The sequence below is a fragment of the Strix uralensis genome, chromosome 1, assembly GCF_047716275.1.
Source record: "Strix uralensis isolate ZFMK-TIS-50842 chromosome 1, bStrUra1, whole genome shotgun sequence".
Taxonomy (NCBI): Eukaryota; Metazoa; Chordata; class Aves; order Strigiformes; family Strigidae; genus Strix; species Strix uralensis.
This window is the reverse complement of record NC_133972.1, coordinates 62,866,611-62,890,399: the sequence shown is the minus strand read 5'-3', so window position 1 is coordinate 62,890,399 and position 23,789 is coordinate 62,866,611. Positions and strand designations below refer to the sequence as shown.

Below are 23,789 nucleotides of genomic sequence, written 5' to 3'. Positions count from 1 at the left end.
ATGCTTTCTTCTCCAGCTATGTTGTATAAAAGCACCCAGAGCTCAGGTCTTGCTGTATACTCTGTGACTGTCTACAAAAGTGTGTGTTTGTAGCACTAACTGCTGTATGACTTTATATCAGACCCATATGTATCTTCAAAAGTAGGTAAATATAAATTATTTTACTATAATCAAGCCTGTAATAATTTAAAAAATTGTATTTTCTCAGCTGTCCACAGGACAAATGCATGGGCAAATATTTCTGGTTTGAAAAGAATTTTTGTACTGACACTTAGAGACTAACCTCCACCATACCTCAGTTTCACTCTGTTGCTTTTATTAACTTGCTTTGCAATCAGTTGCAAACTTTGCTGAGTTTAGAGACACAGACACAACTATTGCTCAGATTAATTTATCTAAAATGGATGGCAAGGCTTGTAAGATTTGATTAAGCAACCGATGCATATAAAGTACTCCGTGATACTTAAATGAAAGGCAGTGGAAAGCAAAAACATATCTTTAAAAAAAACCCAACCAAACAAGAAAAGTCTGGCATTGTTCATTTGATCCCAAAGGTCGAGAGTTGGAAGTTTTCTGCTTTGGTACCTTAGAGGCAGCATATAATTGTCTTAAAGGATTTTTTGCTGTTCTGCAGACTGTGGTTAACAGCAGTGCTGCCTGGCACAGACTGAAATGAGAGAAGTATGCTGTAATAAAAGGTAACCTCTCTTTTAAGAGGACAATGTAATGCTTGCTGTCAGGAGGCAACATTTATTGCAATCACTTAGTCCCAGAAGGCTAGTTACCTTATTTTTCATCTAATTTTATATGCTTATAATTGAATTACCATAGCAGGATCCAAGGAAACATGATGCTTTGCAGACCGCTGTTAGATTGTCTATCTCCTCTAGACACTGTCGAAAAAGCAATATTTGATAGAGCAAGGTCACTCCTACTGTCATTTTCATCATAAAATATGGGCTTACACTTCTGTCTCCTCTCATAAACCAGCACAGGCACTACCACTGATTCCCTCTAAGATAAACAGAAATAAGATCAGGATGGAAGGGGTTTGCTACTTTATACATAAATTTAGTTGGGGATGGGGTTTTCTCATCTAGAATGGGATGTAAAATTCAGTTGCTTAGAGAAAAGGGTAAGGAATTACAAGTTTTGTCTGTGGAAAGCAATTTATTCCTGTTTCTTTAGTAGGGCTTAAACACGTACCATGTAAGGCTGAATGACACTGAGCCAGTAAAGCACTAAAGACCTTCTTTAGGTGATAGCTCCTTCTCACCTGAAGGATGAAGCCTTATAAACAACTACCACTGTAGTCAGCTGTGTAGTGGTTTTGTATTTCCATTTTAAATAGACGCACCTTGTCTTCAGTGGCTGCTTCCCTTGATCCCCAGTGTAACCTGCCAGCACTATTAAAACTTGTGTCCTAATGAGGTTGTTCATGGAGGAAGAAAGGATGTACAACCATTTCTGTTGCAGGCTAAGTTGTACTGTTGACATTCCATGTAGCAAGTTTGGTTACAGTGTCTCAACTCTCCTAAAAAATCTGTGAAGTCGCTGAGACTTTTGCTTGAACACACAGAACTGGCAAAGATTTTCTGGATCCTGGGGTTCAAGTCCCTGCTAGTGCAGACAGCGGCATTGTAGCATCCTTCACATTAGTTGGTCAGACTCCATCAACTGACCTCAGCCATAAGCGGATCCTGGCCAGCTCAATGCATTTGGGGAGGTGTGAGGTTCCCCACAAAGGGTTAATGCCTTCTAGCTCTGAGACAAGAGGAATAGCGAGGAAGACCTCTGGCACATGCATACATTACTGCAATTAATGCCATTTAATACATGATGAAAATGATAGGGGGGGTGTCGTTCATGGAATGCCTACCAGCCTGCTAATTAAAGTTCTCCATAATCATGCATTATCAGGAAGGGATTAATCATTTTTAGGGATGACACAAAGAAAATTGGTAGTTACACAGAGGGGAGAGAACTATAATGAGGGCTAAGAGAAAACTATTATCTCATGCTTGGCATGGTTGCTGGTGATAGAGAAGTGCCTTTACCACTGCACTGTGTATTATCCTTTCAATCATTGACCAATATGGGAAAATTCAGATTTCACTTTGCGAAGAGACAACAGTGTAACAGAACAGGGAACGCTATCTTCTTCTATAGGTCTCAAGTCCTTCCTCCTTTTTCAGAAACAGTAAGATTGTTTTGATTCAAAATACCATAAAATCACTATAGTTTGTCCGAGCTCTTTGAAGATTATCTCTGCTGGAACCTCAGTTTGTAGCTTACTGGTAGTCCTTACTGTCAGTATTGTTCAGGTCAAATGACTTCAAACCTGTCTCACTCTTTGGAGAAAGGAAAATAGAGTCTTCTAATAAAAACATTAAAGTATTATCACCTGATTTGGATGTCCTCTCTAGCACTGTGGTTATCAGTAGCTTAGCCTAGGTGCTGTGGATCAGTAATCACAGGTAACAGGAATGAAGTCATTTCTACCATTTTTAGCAGGCAATTTTGTAGCTGTAGAGCAAAATGATATGTTGTAACTGAGCTGTGCTTGATAAAATACCTAAAGAAGCAACAGGAAAGGAATTTATCTGAGTATACGTCTGCTTTTCCTCAGGTATATCCTCTGAGCCAGCAGCCATGAAGACAACAGCTATGTAACTACACTTCTGGCTCTACAGTACTGAAGGATGCCTATAGGTCTGGGAAATCTTTTAAAATAGGATTTACAGCTCTTAGGTCCTGCCAAATAAAATCCTGGTTCAGTCCCATAAACAGAGAACAAGCAGTGCAAAAGCACAGTATAGGAAAACTTTGCAATTTAAGGATCCCCTTTGAGAGCGATTCATAGTAATGAAGAAGAAACACAACCAAATTAGCGATAATTTGAATCAAATTCCTCATACCATTGTACATGTAATTCATTCTGTCTGTATATTTATGAGTTTTAAAGACAAGTGCTGCAAGTTTATTCTTTATAGAGGCAGCACGTAACTATAAATCTCTCAACTCCTTAAACTGTTTCTTCAGAATTTAATTATCTTCTCTCCTCCCTCTTGCTGGAATATGGAAACACCATCTGGACATAAGAACACTCAGGAGCATTACTTGCTGCTTCCACTTATTAGGTTTATTCTGAGCATTAAAAAGTCCTTTTATTATTCTACATTTATTTTATTTTCCAGATTTTTGTTGGAGTAAGTAAAGACTTTCACTACCAAGTTTCATCAAATCATCTGGCTCTGCTTTGTGGCAGGTTGTCCTGACCTAACTTTTAATCACATTTTAACACCATAGAATCCAGAGCATGATTTATCCAAGTTCAGCCTTCCACTATGCAGAGGTCTAAAACCACATTTTGGAATCATTTTACAAATCTAGATTTTTCTACCCTGTGATGTGGTCGCAACACAAGCTCCTACCCACAGAGGTGATACAAGTCTGAAATGTATGCTTACACTTCTGGAGGATGCCATATACACAGAAATTTTTAGCGTAGGCAAGTCAAAGTTACAAAAGACATTAAGGGAAATCATTAATTTATAATGAGGGCTGCTTTAGGAGAATGCATCAGCTCAGCATTTATGCTTGTTGGGACCAGGATTCAAAACAGGGCTCATGTCCTTGATCAGTGCAATCTTTCTAAACCCAGTTAGCACCTCTTCTGATTTCTTGTAATAATGTGGCAAGGGGATTTTGCTAAAAAACACTACCCAGCATTCCTGTGCAGAAGAACTTTTAAAGGAGGCTGGAGGTGGTCAGAAAAGTGGGAAAACTGGGTCATTAGTGCTGCCTCATGTGCTCCATAGCCCAGTGCTCTACAACATGAGATAAGCCCAGCCAGCATCCTTTGAAACACCAGCATCCAGCCCCATTACCATTGGCATGGTTCAGCTCAAGGATTTAAAACCCATCATTTTTTTTAAATGTGAGTAAACATATAATTCTGGGCATTGATTCTAGTATTTTGGATATACTTAGATGCCATTACTGCATGAAGATTTTGTCTTTTTTAAGGAGATAGATATTTTGGAAAATCTCCTAATTTTTTATTCTGTCATGGCATTACGAACGCTTGAATGTGTTCCCAAGAAAAGCTAAATTAAAACCAATAAAGTGCTTGGATTTGTTGATGAATTTCACTGTAACAAAGTAACATTTTAATTTACCCATCTTCTCATGGATTCAGTCCATTTCATCTGCACTTTCTATAATGCTGAGTTTGGGGAAGTTTTTTCCCTGAAAAATCCCATAAAATCCTAGAGGTATGAGTTTTAATCAACAAATATCTTCACAAAAATATACCAGTTCTAACATAACACTCATGAGAAATTTTTGTCCGTAATATTCATCACAAAAAAACAGGTACTTCTACTGCTAGGGACTTTCTGAGTAAAAGTGTCTGAATTCTTTCTGCCTCAGTAAAGAAGATCATGACATTTTTCTTTCACCATGAGTGAATCAAATCATATTTTGCTTCAGTTTCTCCATTAGTATGAGGGGGCCATGGAATCATTGCAGAGATGTTATTGGCAGTAATATGTACATCTATGTCTCTTTGAACAGGAAGAGCTTAATATTATCTAATATCTCAGGATAATTCTATATTGAGATTTATCAGGATACAGGGAAGAGGGAGTAGAAGTTTTATTGTTGGTAAAATAAATACTGCACTAAGTGTTTAATTTGAATTATGGAAAGATGTATACAGCCCTTTGCAACCTTGCACCAGATGATCATTTTCATGCTTTTACGAAGTGGGAAGCAGAGATAGACCAAGAATTAGTGGTTCGCCTATGGCCACGTCTTCAGTCAAGTATCTTGACCCCCATTTCCTTCCTCATATTGCAAGACAGCACTCCAAGGAAAAGCACCATTGGCTACTGGAACAGACCAGAAATGTTTCTAGCTCTGTAGCCTGTCTCTATCAGTGGATGGTGCATAATTACCCTCTTCAGGATTTTTGCAATAATGTACCCATCAGGGACATGTCTGCCCAGCTCCTGCAATAAGAGGTTGGCTCATGCCTTCAGGCAGGAGAATAATGAACCTCTTTCTACATCTTTCTCAATTCCTTCATTTAATCAGACCTTTTAACCTGTGCCATTTGGGCCAGACCTACCATCCCTGGAAAGCAATGGAAAATCTGGAGAGAAGGATTTTTTATCCTAACTATGGACAAGCAGATTCCAGGAGCCATAAAGGGATGTGAGAGGTCTACCATTCATAAAGCACAAGTTCATAAAGCAACATTTTGTCCATAAAACCTAACTACATTGCTCATATATTGCCTTACATATCACATAGAAATCTTGGATATCAGTCTCATCAATAGCATTCCTGGAACCAGACTGTCCCTAGTAGTTGTTATGCTCAGGTAAACATCAGCACAAGCAATAATGAAAGCACACAGCTTAGCTTTTCCCTGGATATATTTGGCTATTTGTGGACTATAAAACAACTTAATATTTAGGCAAATATATCTGCAAAAAGTAGAGGGATTGCTTTCTGTTTTCCCTTTCTATAACAAAATAATAATGTTATTTGTATAGCACTGTTGGATTCTCTAAATCCTGAGTTGAATGTGGACACCTATGATACATATACTTACAAACAGGTGGGTTTTGTATTAATTGTTTTAATTTGTTGGTCTGTATCTAGACATGGAGAGTTCAAAGACACATTTGGTAACAGTGGCCTGAGAAGTCCTAACTAGCTGCAAAATGCTAGTTAGGACACATGTTAGATTTTTTTCTCTGTCACAAGCTCCTTTAGAGATCCCAAACAGGTCTTGTAATTCCAGCTTCCTAGAGATGTTGTGAAAATAAAATCCATTACTGACTGCAATGCTCAGATGTGCAGTGACAATAAGGGGCATAGAGGGTCCTAGGTGAATAAATTACCAAAGTGGTTTTGAAAGATTCAGTGAATCTTCAATCTATTCACTGCAGAGAAACCTTCCTGGCAGAAACACAGCTATTAGTATGCAGGAGAGCACTCCTGTAACAAAACCAGCATGCAAAGTGATTAAATCATAGCGGAGTGAAGAGTTAACAAGGCATGGCTGCACACGTTTGCTGTTAGCTCACAGCACTGCGCGATGTTTCGTCTCAATAGCAATTCAATAACTAGTCTGTAATTACATCACAGGCCTTAATAAGTGCGGGGCCAGTTCTCCCAGGTGCTGAATGCTCTTAAATCCCACCAGCCACAGCGGGAGCCGGAGGTACCCAGACCAGCAGAAGGGAGCCCCTTGGCATGTTACGGGATGGGACTCCAGCAAGACCAGCCTCCCATGCCACCATAGCGTCACTCAGTGCCTTTAGATAGGCAACAATCCCTTGAAGGGATTGAATTTTGAGTTATAGCAGCAGTAAAGCAGTTATAAAAAATATAATGACCCATTTTGGCTTAAAGCACGTCATTATGTGTTAGAAGTTTTTACAGCTCTGTGAGTGTGTCAGGAACTAGGAGACACAGTGCAGCTTTTGTGGTTTGGAGGGTCCTTAGATATGTATGTATTTGCAATTTGCTCCTTGTGGGTGATATGGAAGTACTGATCTAAGAAGGATTTGAACAGGGAAAAAAGTGTTTGCTTGTCTAACACTACAGGGACGGTGTTTCATTAGGAGTGTTTTCTGTTGATAACATCCAGGTTAAAATGGTAGAAACTCTTTTTCGCGCTTTTGAGATGTGAAGAAGCTGAAGTTCCTATTTAACCTCTCCAGGTAACCACTCCATGTGGCTTGGGGCATCTCTGGTAGATGTCTGGGGAAAGCTTGCTGCTGTGGGTACAAGTATCTCACTTCAGGGCCTGAAACAAACATTAAATGCACACAGAGGAAATACCTACATTTAATCCCTACTTAAACTTCATTACGTAGAAAGCCTGCTGCCTAAAAATATTCCTGAAGCATGTGGGTTTAGTGTCAACTAATAATATCATAAAACTACCCATCATGCTAATGGCAAAGCATCTTAGAGAGTCTCCAAAGCACTTCCTACTGAAGCAGCTGGTCCTGCTAAGAGGGCCAGAGCCTGGCAATTCAGGTGACCTTTGGTGAGGATCATAATAAATCATGTTGTTGAGGTAGTCTAAAGGGACTTAATTAGATGCTGAAATAACTACTAGTGCTGGAAAGGAGTTTTATTAACCAAGTCAAGAGCCTATGAATAGAGAAGCGCAATAGGCATGCTCTGGTTTAAACAAATGTGAAAGGTTGCTTCTCAGATTTTACCAATGGGGTATGCACCACACTTCAGTATAGTCATGTCAGTAGCTCTGAAGACCCCAGCCAAGGCTGAGAGCCAACTTTAAATACTTTCCTTACTGCAGGTGCTATAAGCAATAGCTCCCAGGTGGTGATAGCTCCCAGGAGGAGAAGGCTCAGGGGAGGGTGTTTTCTACCTGCTCTCCCAGCTGATTGTGCCTCTCTCTGTGCACCACCTTGCCTTGCTATGAACTGCAATAACCACCTATATAATAACCACCTTAGAGTTTTTTCCATCAATACATCTTAGAGGACCACAGCACTGTATGTCCACAAGGACTGGAAGATGTATTAGGTCACTGGGTGACTGTTATCTGTTGTGACCAGAACAGTTTCCTATATATGCATGATTACAACACTTGGGTTTTTGTATACCCAGTAGCGGGAGGCTATAATTAGTGCTTCCAGGCAAACTGTGACCTTTTGGAACTTTTCCTGAGGCTTATGAAGCTTAAATTAGTTTCTGTTGTTTGAAAGCATGCACAGACTTAATCTCTGGGTCCTATTTATATTATAATTACTATATAATTCACATTTGCATTCACTTGACTCCCTTTCTTACTTAACAGCCGAGGTTGGCTCTTGCGTCTCAACTCCTTTGTGTGCGGTTCACGGGTCAGAAATCCCATGGGTGAAGGCAGGTTGGGGTGGGGAGAGCTCATTCTCTCTCCCTCACATGCTCGTAGAACTTCAAAATAGCAGATTGATATGAAAAATCCTTTTTGCGCAAACAGAAGGTACCACAAGAGCTTTTTCTCCAGGAAAGGAGAGGATGCTATTAGTGGTTTGGAATTTGAAAGATAAGTTCTTTTCTATCAGCTGTTAACAACATCATTAGTAAAGTGGTCTGAGGTTAATTAAAATGGTGGCTTTTGTGGGTGTCCAGTTACATTTTGTCTTCCTTTAAGTAGACCATTCATTTATGTTATAAAATATTTCACTGTATTGTTATACATCTTTAATGAGGTGTAAAGTACCCATTAAATACTCAGTGACAGAGAACAAGCGGAAAAAAATATGCATGAATATTTAATAATAAAATGAATAGAAAACACCTGTAATTTCCAGTGCATGGGAAAAAACAGATTGTGGAATGAAAGTGAAACTCCTATCCCCTTTAAAATTACCTCATTCTGCAAAGCACTACATGTTCCTTGCTTTTACATGCTTTGATCCTGTTTTCTTTTGGACTCTTGCTTTTAAATATGAGCTGTCTGGCATTACCCAGAGGACGGTGATCTATCATCTGCTTGCAGCCAGGGTTCTTGTCATTCGGTCATTCTGCACATATAAAATTTTATCTGAACTCCACTCATAGGAGATAAATGACCACGACAACAGGCTTCCTCCAATGCTTCAAATAATGAAGCTTCACAAATCAGGCAGTGGCCTCCTGCATGTTGAGTCTAGGGTGCATGTGCGTTATTTCCAGCTATATGAGTGACCTTGGTTGAACTCATTATTCTGCAGTGGATAGTACAGATGTTACCATCCCACAAGATTTAAAGCTTCCTCTGAGGAAAACTGCTTCTTTCACCTTGTTTGCCAGCTGGACCAGCTGTAAGGTTTATTGGTGGCTTTTGTTTTCTGTTTGCATGATACTTGTTTAGTCCTTTATTAATGCAGTCAGTAGATTAAGGATATGTTAAAACCTGAGAACTCGTGAGAGGAAAACAGTTTAATAACTAGAAAATGTGAAGCAATGTTATTTATATGGTGGTTTTTTGTTAAAATTAATACCCAGCATCAGTTATTACTTAACTAGCTACGATACCACTATTTTCTTGCAAGAGAATTTTACTTAAGAAAAAGAATACATTAAGATTATCTAAAACAATTTATACTAGGCTTTTAATGGAATAAACAGAAAATATGCAGTGGGATTTTATTCTGCCAGTGTTAATGTAACACTGTAACATTGTAAATGGCACTGAGAAGAGAGTATTTTCTTTCATGCTGTGATTATAAGGGAATATCCTTTTCCCTTGAATATATGTTTATTAGAGGAGCTGGGAGGACTAACAGGGACTGCAACGCTCTTCCTCTCCTTCCACAGCTTTACCAGGACATGGCTACACAGTCTCTCCATCATGATGGCACTGCCATTTGTGATACTTTTTAATCATGGAATCACAAAATCATGGGAGAATTCAGGTTGCAAGGAATCTTAGGAAGTCTTTAGTGCAACCTCCTGCTCCAAGCAGTATCAGAGAAGAAATCAGACCAGGTTGCTCAGGACTGTGTCTAGACTTGTCTTCAGAGTCTCCAGGGACGGAGAGTGCACAACCTTCCTGGGCATCCTGAGTTATCGAGAGACTTTCCAAGGTAGGCAGGGCATACAGAAAATGTCAGGCATGTTCCTCCACGTACAGTATTTCTCTTAGGATTAGCATTTAATAATCCATTAAGAAAGTTATGTTTTAAAAATAGGGACAAATGTTAAACTTTTGCTTTCATCCCTTTTCAAAGTTTTCATAAAGCCTGAATTAAAATTGAAGTGAAAGAGGTTAAATTAATGAAGAATTCAATTAGAAATAGCAGGAAATAGAACAGAAATTGAAAAAAGAAAGAGAGCTGGGTAGGGGGATTTCTCTGTTCAGATTCATTCTTCCAACCATAGATCTGAACCAGCATACTAGAACAAAACACCTTAGCCTTTTGGGAAGTCAGTGATCCTCACATGAGCTGGAGTGGTTTCCTCCTATCTCTGGTATTTACGTCTCTGGGTATACAGTCATGGTGCACTACCATGTTCAGGAACTCTGCAAGGTAATTCTCCTAACCTACTTCCTTTTTACAGCTGATCTTATCACTATAATGGATGAATTACTGCAACATTTCTTGAAGGTTGTAGGTTTTCCACATTTCTCTTTGAAACCGTCCACATACATTATTGCATTTAGCTTTTGAAAACCTTAGCCAAAGCCTCGTGAAAGGAAGGAAATGCTTTCATTCAGTCCAGTCGATGTGATACCTCATTGGATGATATTAATTAAGAAGGAGAGGATGGGGATTAGCAAAGGAATTGTACAGGAAGGTTAAGTACCAGCTAAATGAAAGAAGGCAGTAGATTATGATGAAGACAAATATAAGGCTAATTGGAGATCAGCAGCAAGGTTCATTAGGAGCTGGTCTTGGGAATGACCTTACTTAGATTGTTCCTTCGCAGCCTGTGAACCCAAAGCTGGATGCAGCTAATGGAATTTGTTAAGGCCACAAAGCTGATAAGCATTGTCAGAAGGCAGAGGGAAATACTGGAGAAGCTGGCTGTCTTGCAGGGCTGGAGTAGGAGAAATTAATAGCACAAAGAGCAAAATTAAGTACATGATGACTCAGGGCAAGAATTTGTGTTGTATGCTTGAAGCTCAAAAGTTACAAATGCATCAGAAGAGCAGATGAGTGCCAGGACATACAATGCTGATCACTGGATGACTGCAAACCATGTAATGGCTGTGGTCATGGAAAAGGCAAATGCTCTTTTAGGATGGATCAGGCAAACAGTTTCCCAGTATAAGGACCAGTTAAGATGTCCTCTGCAGCAGGGGTAGAGTCCTAGTCATTTCTGTTCAGGAAGGAGGAACTGAATGTAACGCACTTTTGCATTAAAGAACAAGAGGAAAAGAAACTTTGTCTTAAAAAAGGGAGCTAAAATAATCTAGTTTATCCTACTGGATGAGAGCTTTGGTGACACGTGACTGCTCTAACTATAATGGGAATACTCATGATTAGAAGAAAAGAGGTTGTTGGAACAAACCCAAAAAGGTGTAAATTGGAGTGACAGCCAGTGTAGCTTCAAGTTAGAAGGCAGCTCCTACCAGAAGAGCAAGACACCAGTAGGAATTACATCAGTGAAAACAGAGTTATATTTAGAGGGTGTTTGTCAAAACTTATATAATACACAATTACCTGAAGAAACAAGGGAGGGTATTCTCAGAAATGGAGGTCCCATGTCCTTCTGTGTTTCAGTGACCACAGGATATACAGTGGGAGGGAGCCAATTATCGTCAGCCCAGCTTCCCACACCACTGTTTGTAGGCACCTCTCCAAATCCCGTGGAATGTACTGAGGACGTGACCATGCTTATTCACTCGAGCAACGTTTTGAAGAACTCATCAGACCTATTTTGTGTAGTATAATTAAGGACAAATCTCTTGCTCATTTGCCCTCTAGACACTGCTAACTGATACTATGTCAGAACAACCAGATTTATTTCTGCTCTATATAAAGTAAGCATGAAATTTATTACTAGTTTCAGATGGGGCAGTACCATTGGTGTGGTTTGTGCAATCCTGCGTGTTGCCCGAGAACAAGATGGTATTGATTATTTTACAAGACAAGTTACATTTGGGGAAGTAAAGATTAGATTAAAGAATTAAATGCCTTGGGAAGGGTGAATAGCAGCACAAATCTGTTTGATGTTTGTGTCAACAAGGTTGCCAAAGCAAACATCACGAACATCTGTCTGTAGCATAGACTGGAAAATACTGTAAATGGGAAAATATTTTAATTGTAAGCAGTGGCTCGCAGAACTCCCCATGTCTTTATTTATTAGGCTGATAATATCACCCCAACATATGAACTTTATGCAGCACGTATAAATAATTCATGGATTAGCAAATAAAGAGATCTGGAATCTGTACACAGAGATGGCTGTTGCCAATTATCTCACTTGTGCAGAGCCAGACCTCTCAGCTCCCATTGCTTGCAGCTGCTCTTTTAAATCATTCATCAGTGCTTAAGAGATATGCTGGTGGTGCTGGCAGAGAGTATTTGAATTTTCATTGTTTACACACTGTGAATTTAGCTTCTGGTCTCAAATTATCTGCCACATTGAAGCCTTTGAGAATATGGATGAGAAGAATAAGACAATTCCTCTGTTTTCTTTAATATATACAACTTTGATTATATTTTTTGCAATTTTACTTCTTTTTCTTTTTTTACTACTTTCATTTTAAAGTTCTAACTGATAGAATTCCCTATACTGTTTAGATCATGAAAACATTGGGAATCCTGTGGACTATTCTCTTAAAAGTATTACAAAACAAATGTCTGGTAAATATTTTGTTCAACGTTGTATGATTTTCCATTTTTATTTTGGAAATCTATATCTTACCACCCAAATATCTAGAGTTGCTTCTTTGTGATAGTCTTTAAGAAGAACCCTCTTGGAAATAATAATGAAAGCTGCTTAAAAAATTGATGACAAGCCACAGCCAATGCTTTTTCTTGTCAAGTTACTGAGGCACTGAGTTACAGTGCACTTTCAGATCACGGCGGGTAGTACTTCCTTGATGATAAATTTGCCTGTGTCATACTGATATGGCTTAATTTACTTCTAGCATGGATAATGACAGTAACGTTTTTAAAGTCAAAGGCCTTATGACAAAGCCAGACTTTTAGCTGTATTAATTGAAAATCTCATTCCTGTAACTAGAGATTTATGCACCATTATTAACTATGCATTTATCGAGGAATGTATGGAGTATGTTTATACACACAGAAGTTCTCCTGTCAGTCATTTTGGACCTTTCTCTTAATCTATAAATAAAGCAGCAGCGTTAAAACTGCTGTCAGGTTACTGGGGTTAGCTAGTGCAATGCTGGAGCTGAGGAGAGGGGAGTGGAGCCTGCAAGCCAGGTGAAGCAGTTCCAGCTGATAGCACTCCAGCGCACCCTGTCTTGCTCCTGTCAGAGGGATGCAAAGAAGGATAATGAGCTTACAGAGCCTGTACAGTGCCTAAAAATTTTGGGGGTGGTGGAAGGGAGCAGCAGTGCCAGGTGCCACACCTTGGGGCGCATCATAGCCCTGCTTGTAACTACTGCTATACATCCGCAGCCAGGGGAATAAATCCAACAGCATCATCATCCCCTCATCATGCAGGAAAGTGCATGATTTTGGGAACAGTCACCCAGGTTATGGGGTATGTGCTGGGTTTCTCTTACCTTTTCAAATCAGGGGCAAAGCAGCTTGGTAGCTGCTTTACTGTGTTAAAGCAGAGCACTTTGTGTTTTATTCTGCAAGGAGCACAAATGCTTAAATCCAACCCACTCCTGAGGCTCGTATGCACTCAGGACCTCTGTAAGCTAGAGGCAGAGCATTTGCAAAGTTTCCAAGGGGGACAGGTAGACACAGGCACTCATCAGTGCTGATTAAGTAACAGAAGCAGCAGAATGTGCCAGGGCTCGGGAGTCCCAATCAAAGCCTGTTTAGAAGGGCTCTGGAGAGAGGAGACATGGAGCAGAGGATGTCCTCGCTCTGCTTCTGTCAGCTCCCAGCAGTTCATTGAACATATTAGGTTTCACTCTCAGATCCGCAAATGACAGTGGATGGCATTTACCAGATGGCATGTGTAATGGGGCTGTCACACCGTTATAGGTTTAAAAATAAAGTATGGGAGGCAGCTAATGAATATACACTTCCTAATTTCAAGAATTTTGTTCTATCCCTGTCAGGTGTTAGGCACTCAACTTGTGAGGGTTGAAAGACTTTTGATGTGTGTGTACTAAAAGACATAGTCTAGCATGTAACTAGGTTGCTTTACTTTAAAAATTGGTATCAAAATAAGCAATTTATATAATTCCTTAAAGAAGTGATTTTTCTTCTTAATGACTTCCAACCCACTCACAAGTGCAATGCATTGTTTAACTGGAATGTCATCATTGGGGATATTTAATATCGAGAGTAATCTTTCTCACAAACCTGATGATTCTACTCTGTAGATTTATGTCTTTACCACTTTTCCTCATTTGTTAAAAAATAAAAATTGAGCAATGCAAAAGTCTACTTTTTCAAGGATACTGATGCATATTTTAAAATATTTTTATTTGATATTATCTCAAACTGAATAACTTTGTATGGGACCTTTAAAATATTGATTTGGGGAAATGACAGTAAGGCAGTGAGAGACTAAGGAAACAATGTGTAATACATGGAATTTTCTAAACTACATACTGGCTTTGTTCTTTATTTATTAGTTTCTCACAGTTTTTTCAGTGCCAACACAAAAAGGAAAAATAAATTAGAAAATAAAATTATTATATGCATAGTATTTCTCACTTTATCCCTTTCTTTTTGTTGGGCATTTTTATGTTAATTAAAGGACTGGTCTAGCTCCAGTTGAAGTCATTTGGGATGATTTATTTTATTTTCAGTGATGATTTTATCATGCCCATGATGAATTGTTTATTAGGTTTGTTGCTTTTCCAGCATACTGGCTTCTGGGACTGCAGGGAAAAGACAGGGCAGATTTATAAATAAATATGGTCAGCATATCAATGTATGTTGGTAGTAGAAAGATAAATTCAGATAAATCCTGGTGAGTAAAACATGGTTTTCCTCTGTGCATTATACTCACTATCTACATTCTAAGAAAATGGTGCAAACAAAGGAATTAGATTGTTAGTGAAGAAAATTCTCAATCACTAGGAAACAAAAGTCAGGCTGCCACATCGGTCCGCTTAATTATAAATAAAACCTTTTTTGGCCTCTGTATAGGTAAGCTCTACATTAAACATTCTTGACCGCATGCAATGTGATGTGGTTTCTTGGCAGCGCGGAGAAAACCATAGACACAATTATACTGTCTGAAAGTCTTTCTTGCTCTCAGGAACGTATTTCACTTACTGAACAGTATGGATGGCTCACAGTAGCCTGTTTTTGTGGTCATTTGTGTGCATACTATCAGTTACAGCATTTCAGGGGCTTTTTCTCAGCCAGCCCTACACAAATTGCTGGTGCACATTACTGGTGATCACGCAGGATTTTCTTCTAGGTTGAAGGACTCAAAACATCTTAAAGAAGCTTGCATCTCAGTAAATATCAAGCCTCTTTAAACTGTCTTAATTTTGAAGCTTAAAAAAGGGGTTTTTTGATACTCAGTGTAGTTCAATGGCAGATTTCCCTTGCATGCCAGCAGTGTGCCACCAGACTGTTGGAGCCTGAGAAAGTCGGAAACACATCTAACAACCTTTCCTCCATGGGCCTTTTGTACAGATGGTCCCAAATTTTTCCATTCCCACCAGCTGCACACCCTCATCGCATCATTAAGTTTGAATTGAAAGTACAGTATATACAAAAGAGGAGTCCTGCTATAAGGACTGGTGAGGCCACACCTTGAATACTTGTGTTCAGTTTTGGGCCCCTCACTACAAGAAAGACATTGAGGGGTGGAGCGTGTCCAAAGAAGAGCACAAGTCTGATGAGGAGCAGGTAAGGGAACTGGGGTTGTTTAGCCTAGAGAAAAGGAGGCTGAGGAGAGACCTTATCACTCTCTACCATTACCTGAAAGGAGGTTGTAGTGAGGTGGGTGTTTGTCCCTTCCCCCAAGTAATGACCAATAGGACAAGAGGAAATGGCCTCAAGTTGTGCCAGGAAGGTTTAGATTGGATATTAGGAAAAATTTCTTCACTGAAAAGGTTTTCAAGCATTGGAACAGGTTTCCCAGGGAAGTATTAGAGTCACCATCCCTGGACATATTTAAAAGATGTGTAGATGTGGCACTTAGGGACATGGTTTAGTGGTGGACTTGGCAGTATTAGGTTTATGGTTGGACTCAATGATCTTGAGGGTCTTTTCCAGCCTAAAAGATTCTATGAGTCTATGATTCTATGATCTATGATCTTCACCCACACATGTCATGGGAGCCCTCTGGCCCTGCTGTTGGGATCTTTGCTGGGCATACACATCCTTCCCCATAATCTTTCCCCAGCTCCTTATGGCTGCTGCTGCTTCCTCATATTACATTATGGGGGAAGGGAAGGGAAGGAAAGTAAGGTAACCACTATCTCTGAGGTTAAGAATTAACCATTTCATCATTGCAGTGCTTCTTCCACCTTCCTGAGCAGTGTTGTCAAATTCACTGGAAAAGCTATGAACAGGTGCGGTAGTAGTATATGACTGGCTGTACTGAAGCTCATCTTGGCCCAGTGTCCTGTCTCCCAGAGCAGTCAACAGATTATAATTGAAAAACAGAGAGAAAGAAGTGACAACTGCAAAATGAACCTAATCTCATGTACCATCCCATTTTTCTATTGGTCAGCCACTTGGTGACTTTCTGAACAAGAAGTTGAATCCAGACCACTGTGCTAAGGACTGTAGCATCGTACAGCATCCTGTACTGAAGACTTTAGCACCCTGTAGTAAAGACTATAGCATCCTAAAGACTGTAGCATCCTACGGCAGCGAATTCTTTGGTTCACACATGCACATTGCATAGTAATGATAATCCTCTTTGTATAATACTGATGTATTTTGATACCCAAATGGTGTATTTTAGGACAGCATATGTAGTCTTTTTTAATGTGAGATCAAAACTGGTGTTTAATTAATTTAAAAGTAAAATAAAATAAAACTCAAAGCATTTGCCAAACAGCAACAGTTATTCATAGCATACAAAATGTAAATGCTTTGTGCTGTGATGTTTGGGTTGTCATCAGAATAATTTTAAAATCAAGTGATTTAATTGTGTTTGTGCTAATTTTAATGTTTACAAATTAGGGAAAGATGCATTTAGTGGTCCGTTGGGAAAGGGCTTTGAAACCTCGCATGTCTTCGAGTCTACAGTACTGTCATTTATTCATAGACTCTAATACCAGGGTGATTTGCTTTTTAGATTACTCTTGCATGGAAAGCAAGTCTCAGGAGTCTTCAGCTCCATGGAATTCAAAACCAGGTTCATATGCGTCTGTGTGTGCTTCGATAGATATTTAACCAAGTTCTTTTCTTCCTCTTTTCAAGGTCCCCGAGTCCCGATGGTGACTGTTCACAACGCAACTGATGCACAGAGTAAGAATGGGCTTGAGCCTTGCAATTCTTCAGAGAAAAGTAGCCAAGCAGAACACTGAGATGTAGCTGCTGTTTGGTAAACTTAGACTAGCGGGAAGCCTAAATGCAAGTCTTCTGCAAGTCAGAGGGACTTGCAGAGCTGTTGTGCTGCCATCACAAAAGCTTTCTTTTTGGGGTATGAAAACAGTGGTTTGGGAATGATGTTTGTTATCAGCTTTCTTAAAAACTGCACAGTCCAGCTCTCTCTCTCTTTTTGTTAGTCTTTCACAAACATTCATTTGCATCTTACTCAAAAATAAGAAATGTTTAGCTTAATCTATAATTTTCAAAAATAATCACTCTGATATGGATTGCCAGGTTGAAAGAGATAACACAGAGGAGTGAGCCCCACAAGTTGTACCTCTGCCTGGTTTCCTGATCTGTTCATGGGATTGTAGCACTTATTGTTTGGTAAAGTTTTTTCATGCTAATGATTCACATCTACAGCAGTGTGAAGCTGGAATTATTCCAAATACAGGGGTTTTTCCCTCAAAATCTTTGGTACTGGCTATAGACATTGCTAGACTGGTTAGGGCTCCCTGTAGAGCCCAGTGAGCCATGAATTTTTCAGGTTCCTCCTTCACACCTTTAACAATACAAATTATCCAGAAAGATCAGGTTTTTACCCCAAGTCAGGGTGGCAGGAAGCCTCAGATAGACAGCCTTTCTCTGTTGTTTCTCTACAGGGGTCTTAAATCAAGGTGCCCCTTTCTCTCTTTCAAGAATCTCAGGAGACTTCATAGCCGGGTGTGGGACTGAGTCTTATGTGAAACCACGATTTATCTGTTCCCATCACTTTGACCCTTACCTTTCATTTTAATGTAGCATTTCACCCAGCCTTAACCTGCAGTTAGGGACTTCAGGCATTGCTAGGATCCTAATAATAAGCAACACCTTTATTATGGCTGCTCTGTATGTGGCCAGTTTATCAGGTATCAGTTTAGCTTAACTGGATTTACAACTCATTGCTGTCTCTGCAAAGGAGCAGAGCAAACCAGGGAATTTGGCTCTCAAACTAAAGGTTTTCTGTGAAAAGCTGAGCTGCTTCATTTCCCACTGAAGATGGTAAGTGTCAAAGGAAGTAATCCTGTGGCACCAGGACATGTAAGAAAAAAGCATAGGATCCATCTTGCTTTATACAGTTTCTGTGTGTTCCCTGGTTTATTCTGTTTTTTCAGTTTCCGTTGGCAACATGCATTTCAAGCCCTTACCCCAGCTAGAACAGTTTTGCTTGTAAGCAGGATCTGTAGAGTGAAATCCCAAATTCTGATTGAATTTTTTAAAATCAAATTTAAGATCTCATTTGTTGCCATTAAAATAGAAATGCTCAGTAGTGTTTCATCTAGTGTCAAGTGTCCTATATTGTTAATGAGATGTATTGTACATTTAACTGTAATTTATCCTTCCATTGTTTTCCATAATTTTTTTTCCAATTAAAATATTCCTTTGCAGAAGAAGACATGCATAAAATTTAGCAGCATCCTGGAACAAGTTAGGTTAAAGCAATATACTGCTGCGTGACTGTCCTGTAAGGGCAGCAAGAGAGATCTTTGCTGCCAAAGCAAAGCAGCACAACAGAATCACAGAATCACTGAATCATCTAGGTTGGAAAAGACCTTGAAGATCATCCAGTCCAACCATTAACCTAACACTGACAGTTCCCAACTACACCATATCCCTCAGCGCTATGTCGACCCGACTCTTAAACACCTCCAGGGATGGGGACTCCACCACCTCTCTGGGCAGCCCATTCCAACGCCTAACAACCCGTTCTGTAAAGAAATGCTTCTTAATATCCAGTCTAAACCTTCCCTGGCGCAACTTGAGGCCATTACCTCTTGTCCTATCGCTTGTTACTTGGTTCAAGAGGCTCATCCCCAGCTCTCTGCAACCTCCTTTCAGGTAGTCTCAGAGGGCGTTAAGGTCTCCCCTCATCAACGTACCCTGGAACATGTCTTAGACCATCTGCCATCATCTTGCTTACAGGGTGTCCATGAAATAAATATTTCATTTCCTCGTGACTCAGTTTCCCCACTGGTCTATAATTTCTGGATAAAAGTTGCCATTATGGAGCTGACAGATTTTGCTGTCCAGAGGAGGGCTCTCACTGTGAAGCCAAGGTTATTGCTGCTGTCAATAGTGGGATAGGGGTATAGCTCCATGTGCCGATTTGGTCCCTTGTGAAACTATTTGATATAAATGTGCAAAAGTTGGCGTTTGTAGCTATTCTTGTCTACAACAATGCAAGAATCACTTTTTTAAGTAATACTGAGAGCAAATTGCAAGCTCCTAGCTTTTCAATCTTTCTGCCCCAGTGACCATTCATATCTCAGTCTTTGCACAAGGGTGTGTCAGCTCTTCTTCTTCCAAGCAGACCTGGGCTTGGCAATGCCCTTGCTGAGCATAACTCCAGAGCAGCCCTGGTGATGCCCACAAGGCTCTTCAGCCCACAGAGGATGTTGCCACAGGGCCAGGAGAGTTATCTCTGACCTGCAACTCCAAAGTCACTTTCTTTTTTTTCCCCCCTTAAACACAATACCTTAATTTTACCATAGACATGGAGATGGCTGACTGGTTATAACAGCATGTACAGGGTAGTGCTCTCATGAACTGTGTTATAGCCTCCTGTATAGTTTTATAAAATACTTTTAGGTGAATAAAATGAGAGATAACTATAAAACAAAAACAGCAAATGAAGGGCTTGAAAAAGGAACACCAAGACTAGTTTTATTTTGACAGATACGTATGTGTAGCATATATTACATAGAGAACTCGATCTAGTCATGCACAGAACACATCCCCTACTGAAATTCATGATTTTCTGCATATGATTAGCATTTCCCCCGGTTCCTTTTTTTTACCCTCATTCTTCTGCTTTTGAATAAAGGGCAACTGACAGTTGCATGTTACTGAATTTACTTATTTAATATGAGCCCATTACTCTATAAAGGGAGTTTGCCTCTATATTCTGCAATAATCTGATAATAGTGAGTTGCACTGAATATTATAGCGTGCTTACATTTAATTAAGCAATGACCATTTGTACTCCACAGACTCAAGCTCCCTGTGGTCCTAAAGCAGAAAAGAAAGTCCTTTAGGAGATATGCCAATCTTTTTTATTTCATCCACAGTCTTTCTGGCTTTATGTGAATGCAATTATATGAACAAATAAAATGGCTTGACTAAATTCCCCTACGTGGCAAGCCCTTTTCTGCTGATAAAGCTACTTGTGTGTGCCATAATTAAATGAGAATCTTAATATTTAACTAAACGTAATAGGCTGTTGCTTTGGCACTTCTGTGGGGGTTGTAGTTTCAATAGAGATGAGCCAGGCTTTTCAGAAGCAGTCATTGAACCAATATACTATTGCTGAAAGATCTGTGAAATATATTAACTGGGAAGGGCATGTTTTTGTGCTGTGCCTGCCTATCGAGCAGAGATGGGCAATGAGAGCATGATAATCAGGTACCATAAGTATTATTTGAGCAGCTGGGGTTACACATCTATTTATCAGTGTGCCTGGAAAGGGAAGTTACAGTCAACGAAACACATAATTTGGTGTGAAACCTCAAACCCTCCTTGGGTTCACATGGCAGAGATAATGCCCTGGATTCCCCTGATTCAAACGCAACCTGATGCCATGGGGATGAGCACTGCAACGGGCTCCCCAGACCAGGATTCACCGTCACCACAGTGGGATCCCCCCAGTCCTTGAATCCCTCCCTCATGGGGCTCAGTAGCCTCACCATCACCAGGAGACATTTCCCACCACCAAGGACATACAACCTGAAATGTCTCCTAAAGATGGGCCCCTTCCTTACCAGCTGGGAAAGACTTGACCTTTCTGATGTTAGAGGTGGCTGCTTTTTCTAGAAGAGGCTCAGTGGTTAGAGCACATGGCCAGGATGTGGGGAATAAAGATTTAAGCCTGGGAAAGAGGAAGGAATCCTCTATTTCAGCCCCAGAGAGCTCTTGGATAAGACACACAAGCAAAATGAACAATTCTTGAAACACTCTGAAAGCCAAGACTGCTCCAAAACCTGACATTGCAGGTTTGTATGATCTTTGTCCACTCTTGCCTCCCCATGGCTTTTCTTCTGATGGATTTTCTCTTGTGTAGCAGCACAACCTTGTCCTGAAGCCGTCCACAATCTCATCCCTTTCCCCATTCATTATGTGTAATCTGGGCACAGACTTGATAACATTTGATATCTAGCTTTGCATGACAGGTATATGTCTGACTGGGACCCAGCTGTCTCAACACAGAAGATCACATTCCCATTTGCTGTAAATCAGCTGAATGTCACTGATTTCAGGAATATAGCTTTTTGCCAGTGCAGAACCTGGAAGAGGTTTCAAAGACTTAACTGAATTAGACGTTTGTGAGGACTAGAAGGAAATTCTTTCATAAGGAAACTTGTGTTACAAATACTAAGGTGTCTATAAAATGTTAAAATGCTTTTTCACAAACAATGCCAAAAGTTTCTGTGATCTTGTCCTTCTTCTTTCAGAAATTTTTGAGCTGGAGGTAAATGAAAATGTGCAGCTGACTGTAAATGACAGGCAAATGCCTAAGGTAGAATACATGGAAATCAGGATAGACGATTACAGTAAGTAGCACCTTTCCTCTCTCTTATTTTTCTTTTTCACTGCTATTGCTGTGAAATGATACAGTCATCTTGGCTAGACTGGCAGGAGGAAAAATTACTTTGGCTCTCAATAAACTCACACACTTTGCAAAGCACTCTCTTAAGATGTGCTACATAAGGAGGTTATTACAGAGACAGGATTTGATGAGAATGCTGCTGAAGAAAGGCAAAATGATAGGGTTGGGATTTTTTTTCCTTTTAACATTTTGTTCATAGAGAAAAATCCACTCTGGGAAATGACACGGTGTGGTGTCCCCATTGTTCAGTCATTTGCCCTAGCAGGACTGGTGTATTATTTAAGATGGGTTTGAAGTGGGATACTGTATGTGCTTGCTGGCTACAGCTGTGGCTGCCTTTCAGTATACAATACAGAACTGCAGTGGATGAAGATGACTCGCCAACAACTGCCCATCTGAGTCTTTCAGGATTCTTTGAGAAAGCCATATCATTTGATAGGATTGAAAAAAACCAGCTTTATGAGAAAAGCCAAAAGAGACTTCACCTGGCGTACAGAAGGCAGAAACTTGGAGCAGTTTATATCTGCAGCTGGTGCATTATTTGTACCACTTGTATAAGCATTCCCCATATATCTATATGACAAAGAGAGAGAGAAAAGCCTAGTGGCAAACAGACAAAGTGTAAGAATTTTCTGACTGTCTCTGTAGTTGTACCTGAAACAACCTAAAAAGCATCTCCTCTGGCTGTAAGCAGATATCTTACCTATATGTGGAAAATCCACATACTCAGACTTGTGCAATGGCTCCCAAAAATCCCAGTTTCTGTGTATGGTGGCAACTCTAAAAAAAAAAAACCAGAGAACCTGGGTTCAAAGTATGACCCATAGTATTTCCCATGCTGGAAAGGAGCATACCTCTCAGATTGGATGCAGTAAAATGAAAGCAGTGACGTGTGGTGGATGGCAGGTTACTAATTTCAACCAGTACCAGGTATTATAAAATGTGAAGCAAAGGCTGAAAGACAGTTGCCATTCAAAAAGGATAATGGCCCTAAAATGTTCTGCTTCCACATGGGCATTAGGAACATAAACCAGTGCATGAAATAACAAGAACAGACATGCATTTCCAGGCCTTATGGGCAGGAAAAGATGAGGAAAGAGCCTGTAGAAAGATCACAATCTATCCCCAAGGTGAGTCAATCCTTAGTGGCACTGGCAGCTTATTAGGAATAACTCAGCTTGATGCTAAATTTCTTAACTGCAGGTATCACTGAAATGCGATTCTGGTCATTCAACCTAAAATATATATGTGCATGTGTAATAAGTACAAGCTGGATGCAGCCATGTGGCTGTTCTTCTGTGCCCTCCCTGTATTTTCAAAGCTTTGGGCTTAACAGCCTTGGGAACACTGCACGTAGTGCTTAGTTATATTTAAAGTCAAGCGATGGCCTTTTTGGCTGTCCCTGGGCCATTGATCCAATTTGCAGCTATTAGCATTCAGATGGAATAACTAATTAGGTGGAGTGTCAGACAATAATTGCAAAGCAAACCACTTAAACCGTGTGGTTAATCTGTGTATTAATCTACTGAAAATGCTCCTAATACTGATTTAATTGTTGGGTCTTTGCTAATCTGGATTGTAGTTAACATTTTAAAAATAAATGTGTTCTCTCATTAATGCGGAAAGTGTTTGTATGGCAGTGGGTTTGGCTATCGATATGAAGCCATAGGAAGCAGTTAAATGAAGTTTTGGTGAGCATGTCCCTCACTTACATTGGTTCCATACTAATATAACGACATGGGCTTCAGCACAATTACCTCCTGTTTTACAGCAAAATTAAGCCCTCTGGAAGTTAGGATTAAAATACATGTTTCTCTATCTGTCTTCACACCATTATAGCAAAATAATCCTATTCACTCCCCCAGCCACCATACTTAATTAGGTTTTAAATTATCATTTTCATCACCAATTTTCGTCCTCCTCTGCTGCCCTGAAATATTGATTCCTGGCCGCGTCACTCATCCAGCTGCCAAAAAGGAAAATTATAGCTATTGCCAGATGTTAATTGAATGCTGTAA

At 39.9% G+C, this 23,789-nt stretch overlaps 1 protein-coding gene across 5 annotated transcripts in view; it reads left to right on the top strand.

Annotated features, from left to right (window-relative positions):
* DPP6 (dipeptidyl peptidase like 6) overlaps positions 1–23,789 on the top strand; it is a 565,250-nt gene that overhangs the window by 529,891 nt on the left and 11,570 nt on the right. For all 5 annotated transcript variants that reach the window (XM_074868891.1, XM_074868920.1, XM_074868910.1 and 2 more), the window contains exons 17-18: positions 17,019–17,066; positions 21,617–21,715. In XM_074868891.1, the coding sequence (XP_074724992.1) occupies positions 17,019–17,066; positions 21,617–21,715 (147 nt within the window). The remainder of the gene's footprint in view (positions 1–17,018; positions 17,067–21,616; positions 21,716–23,789) is intronic.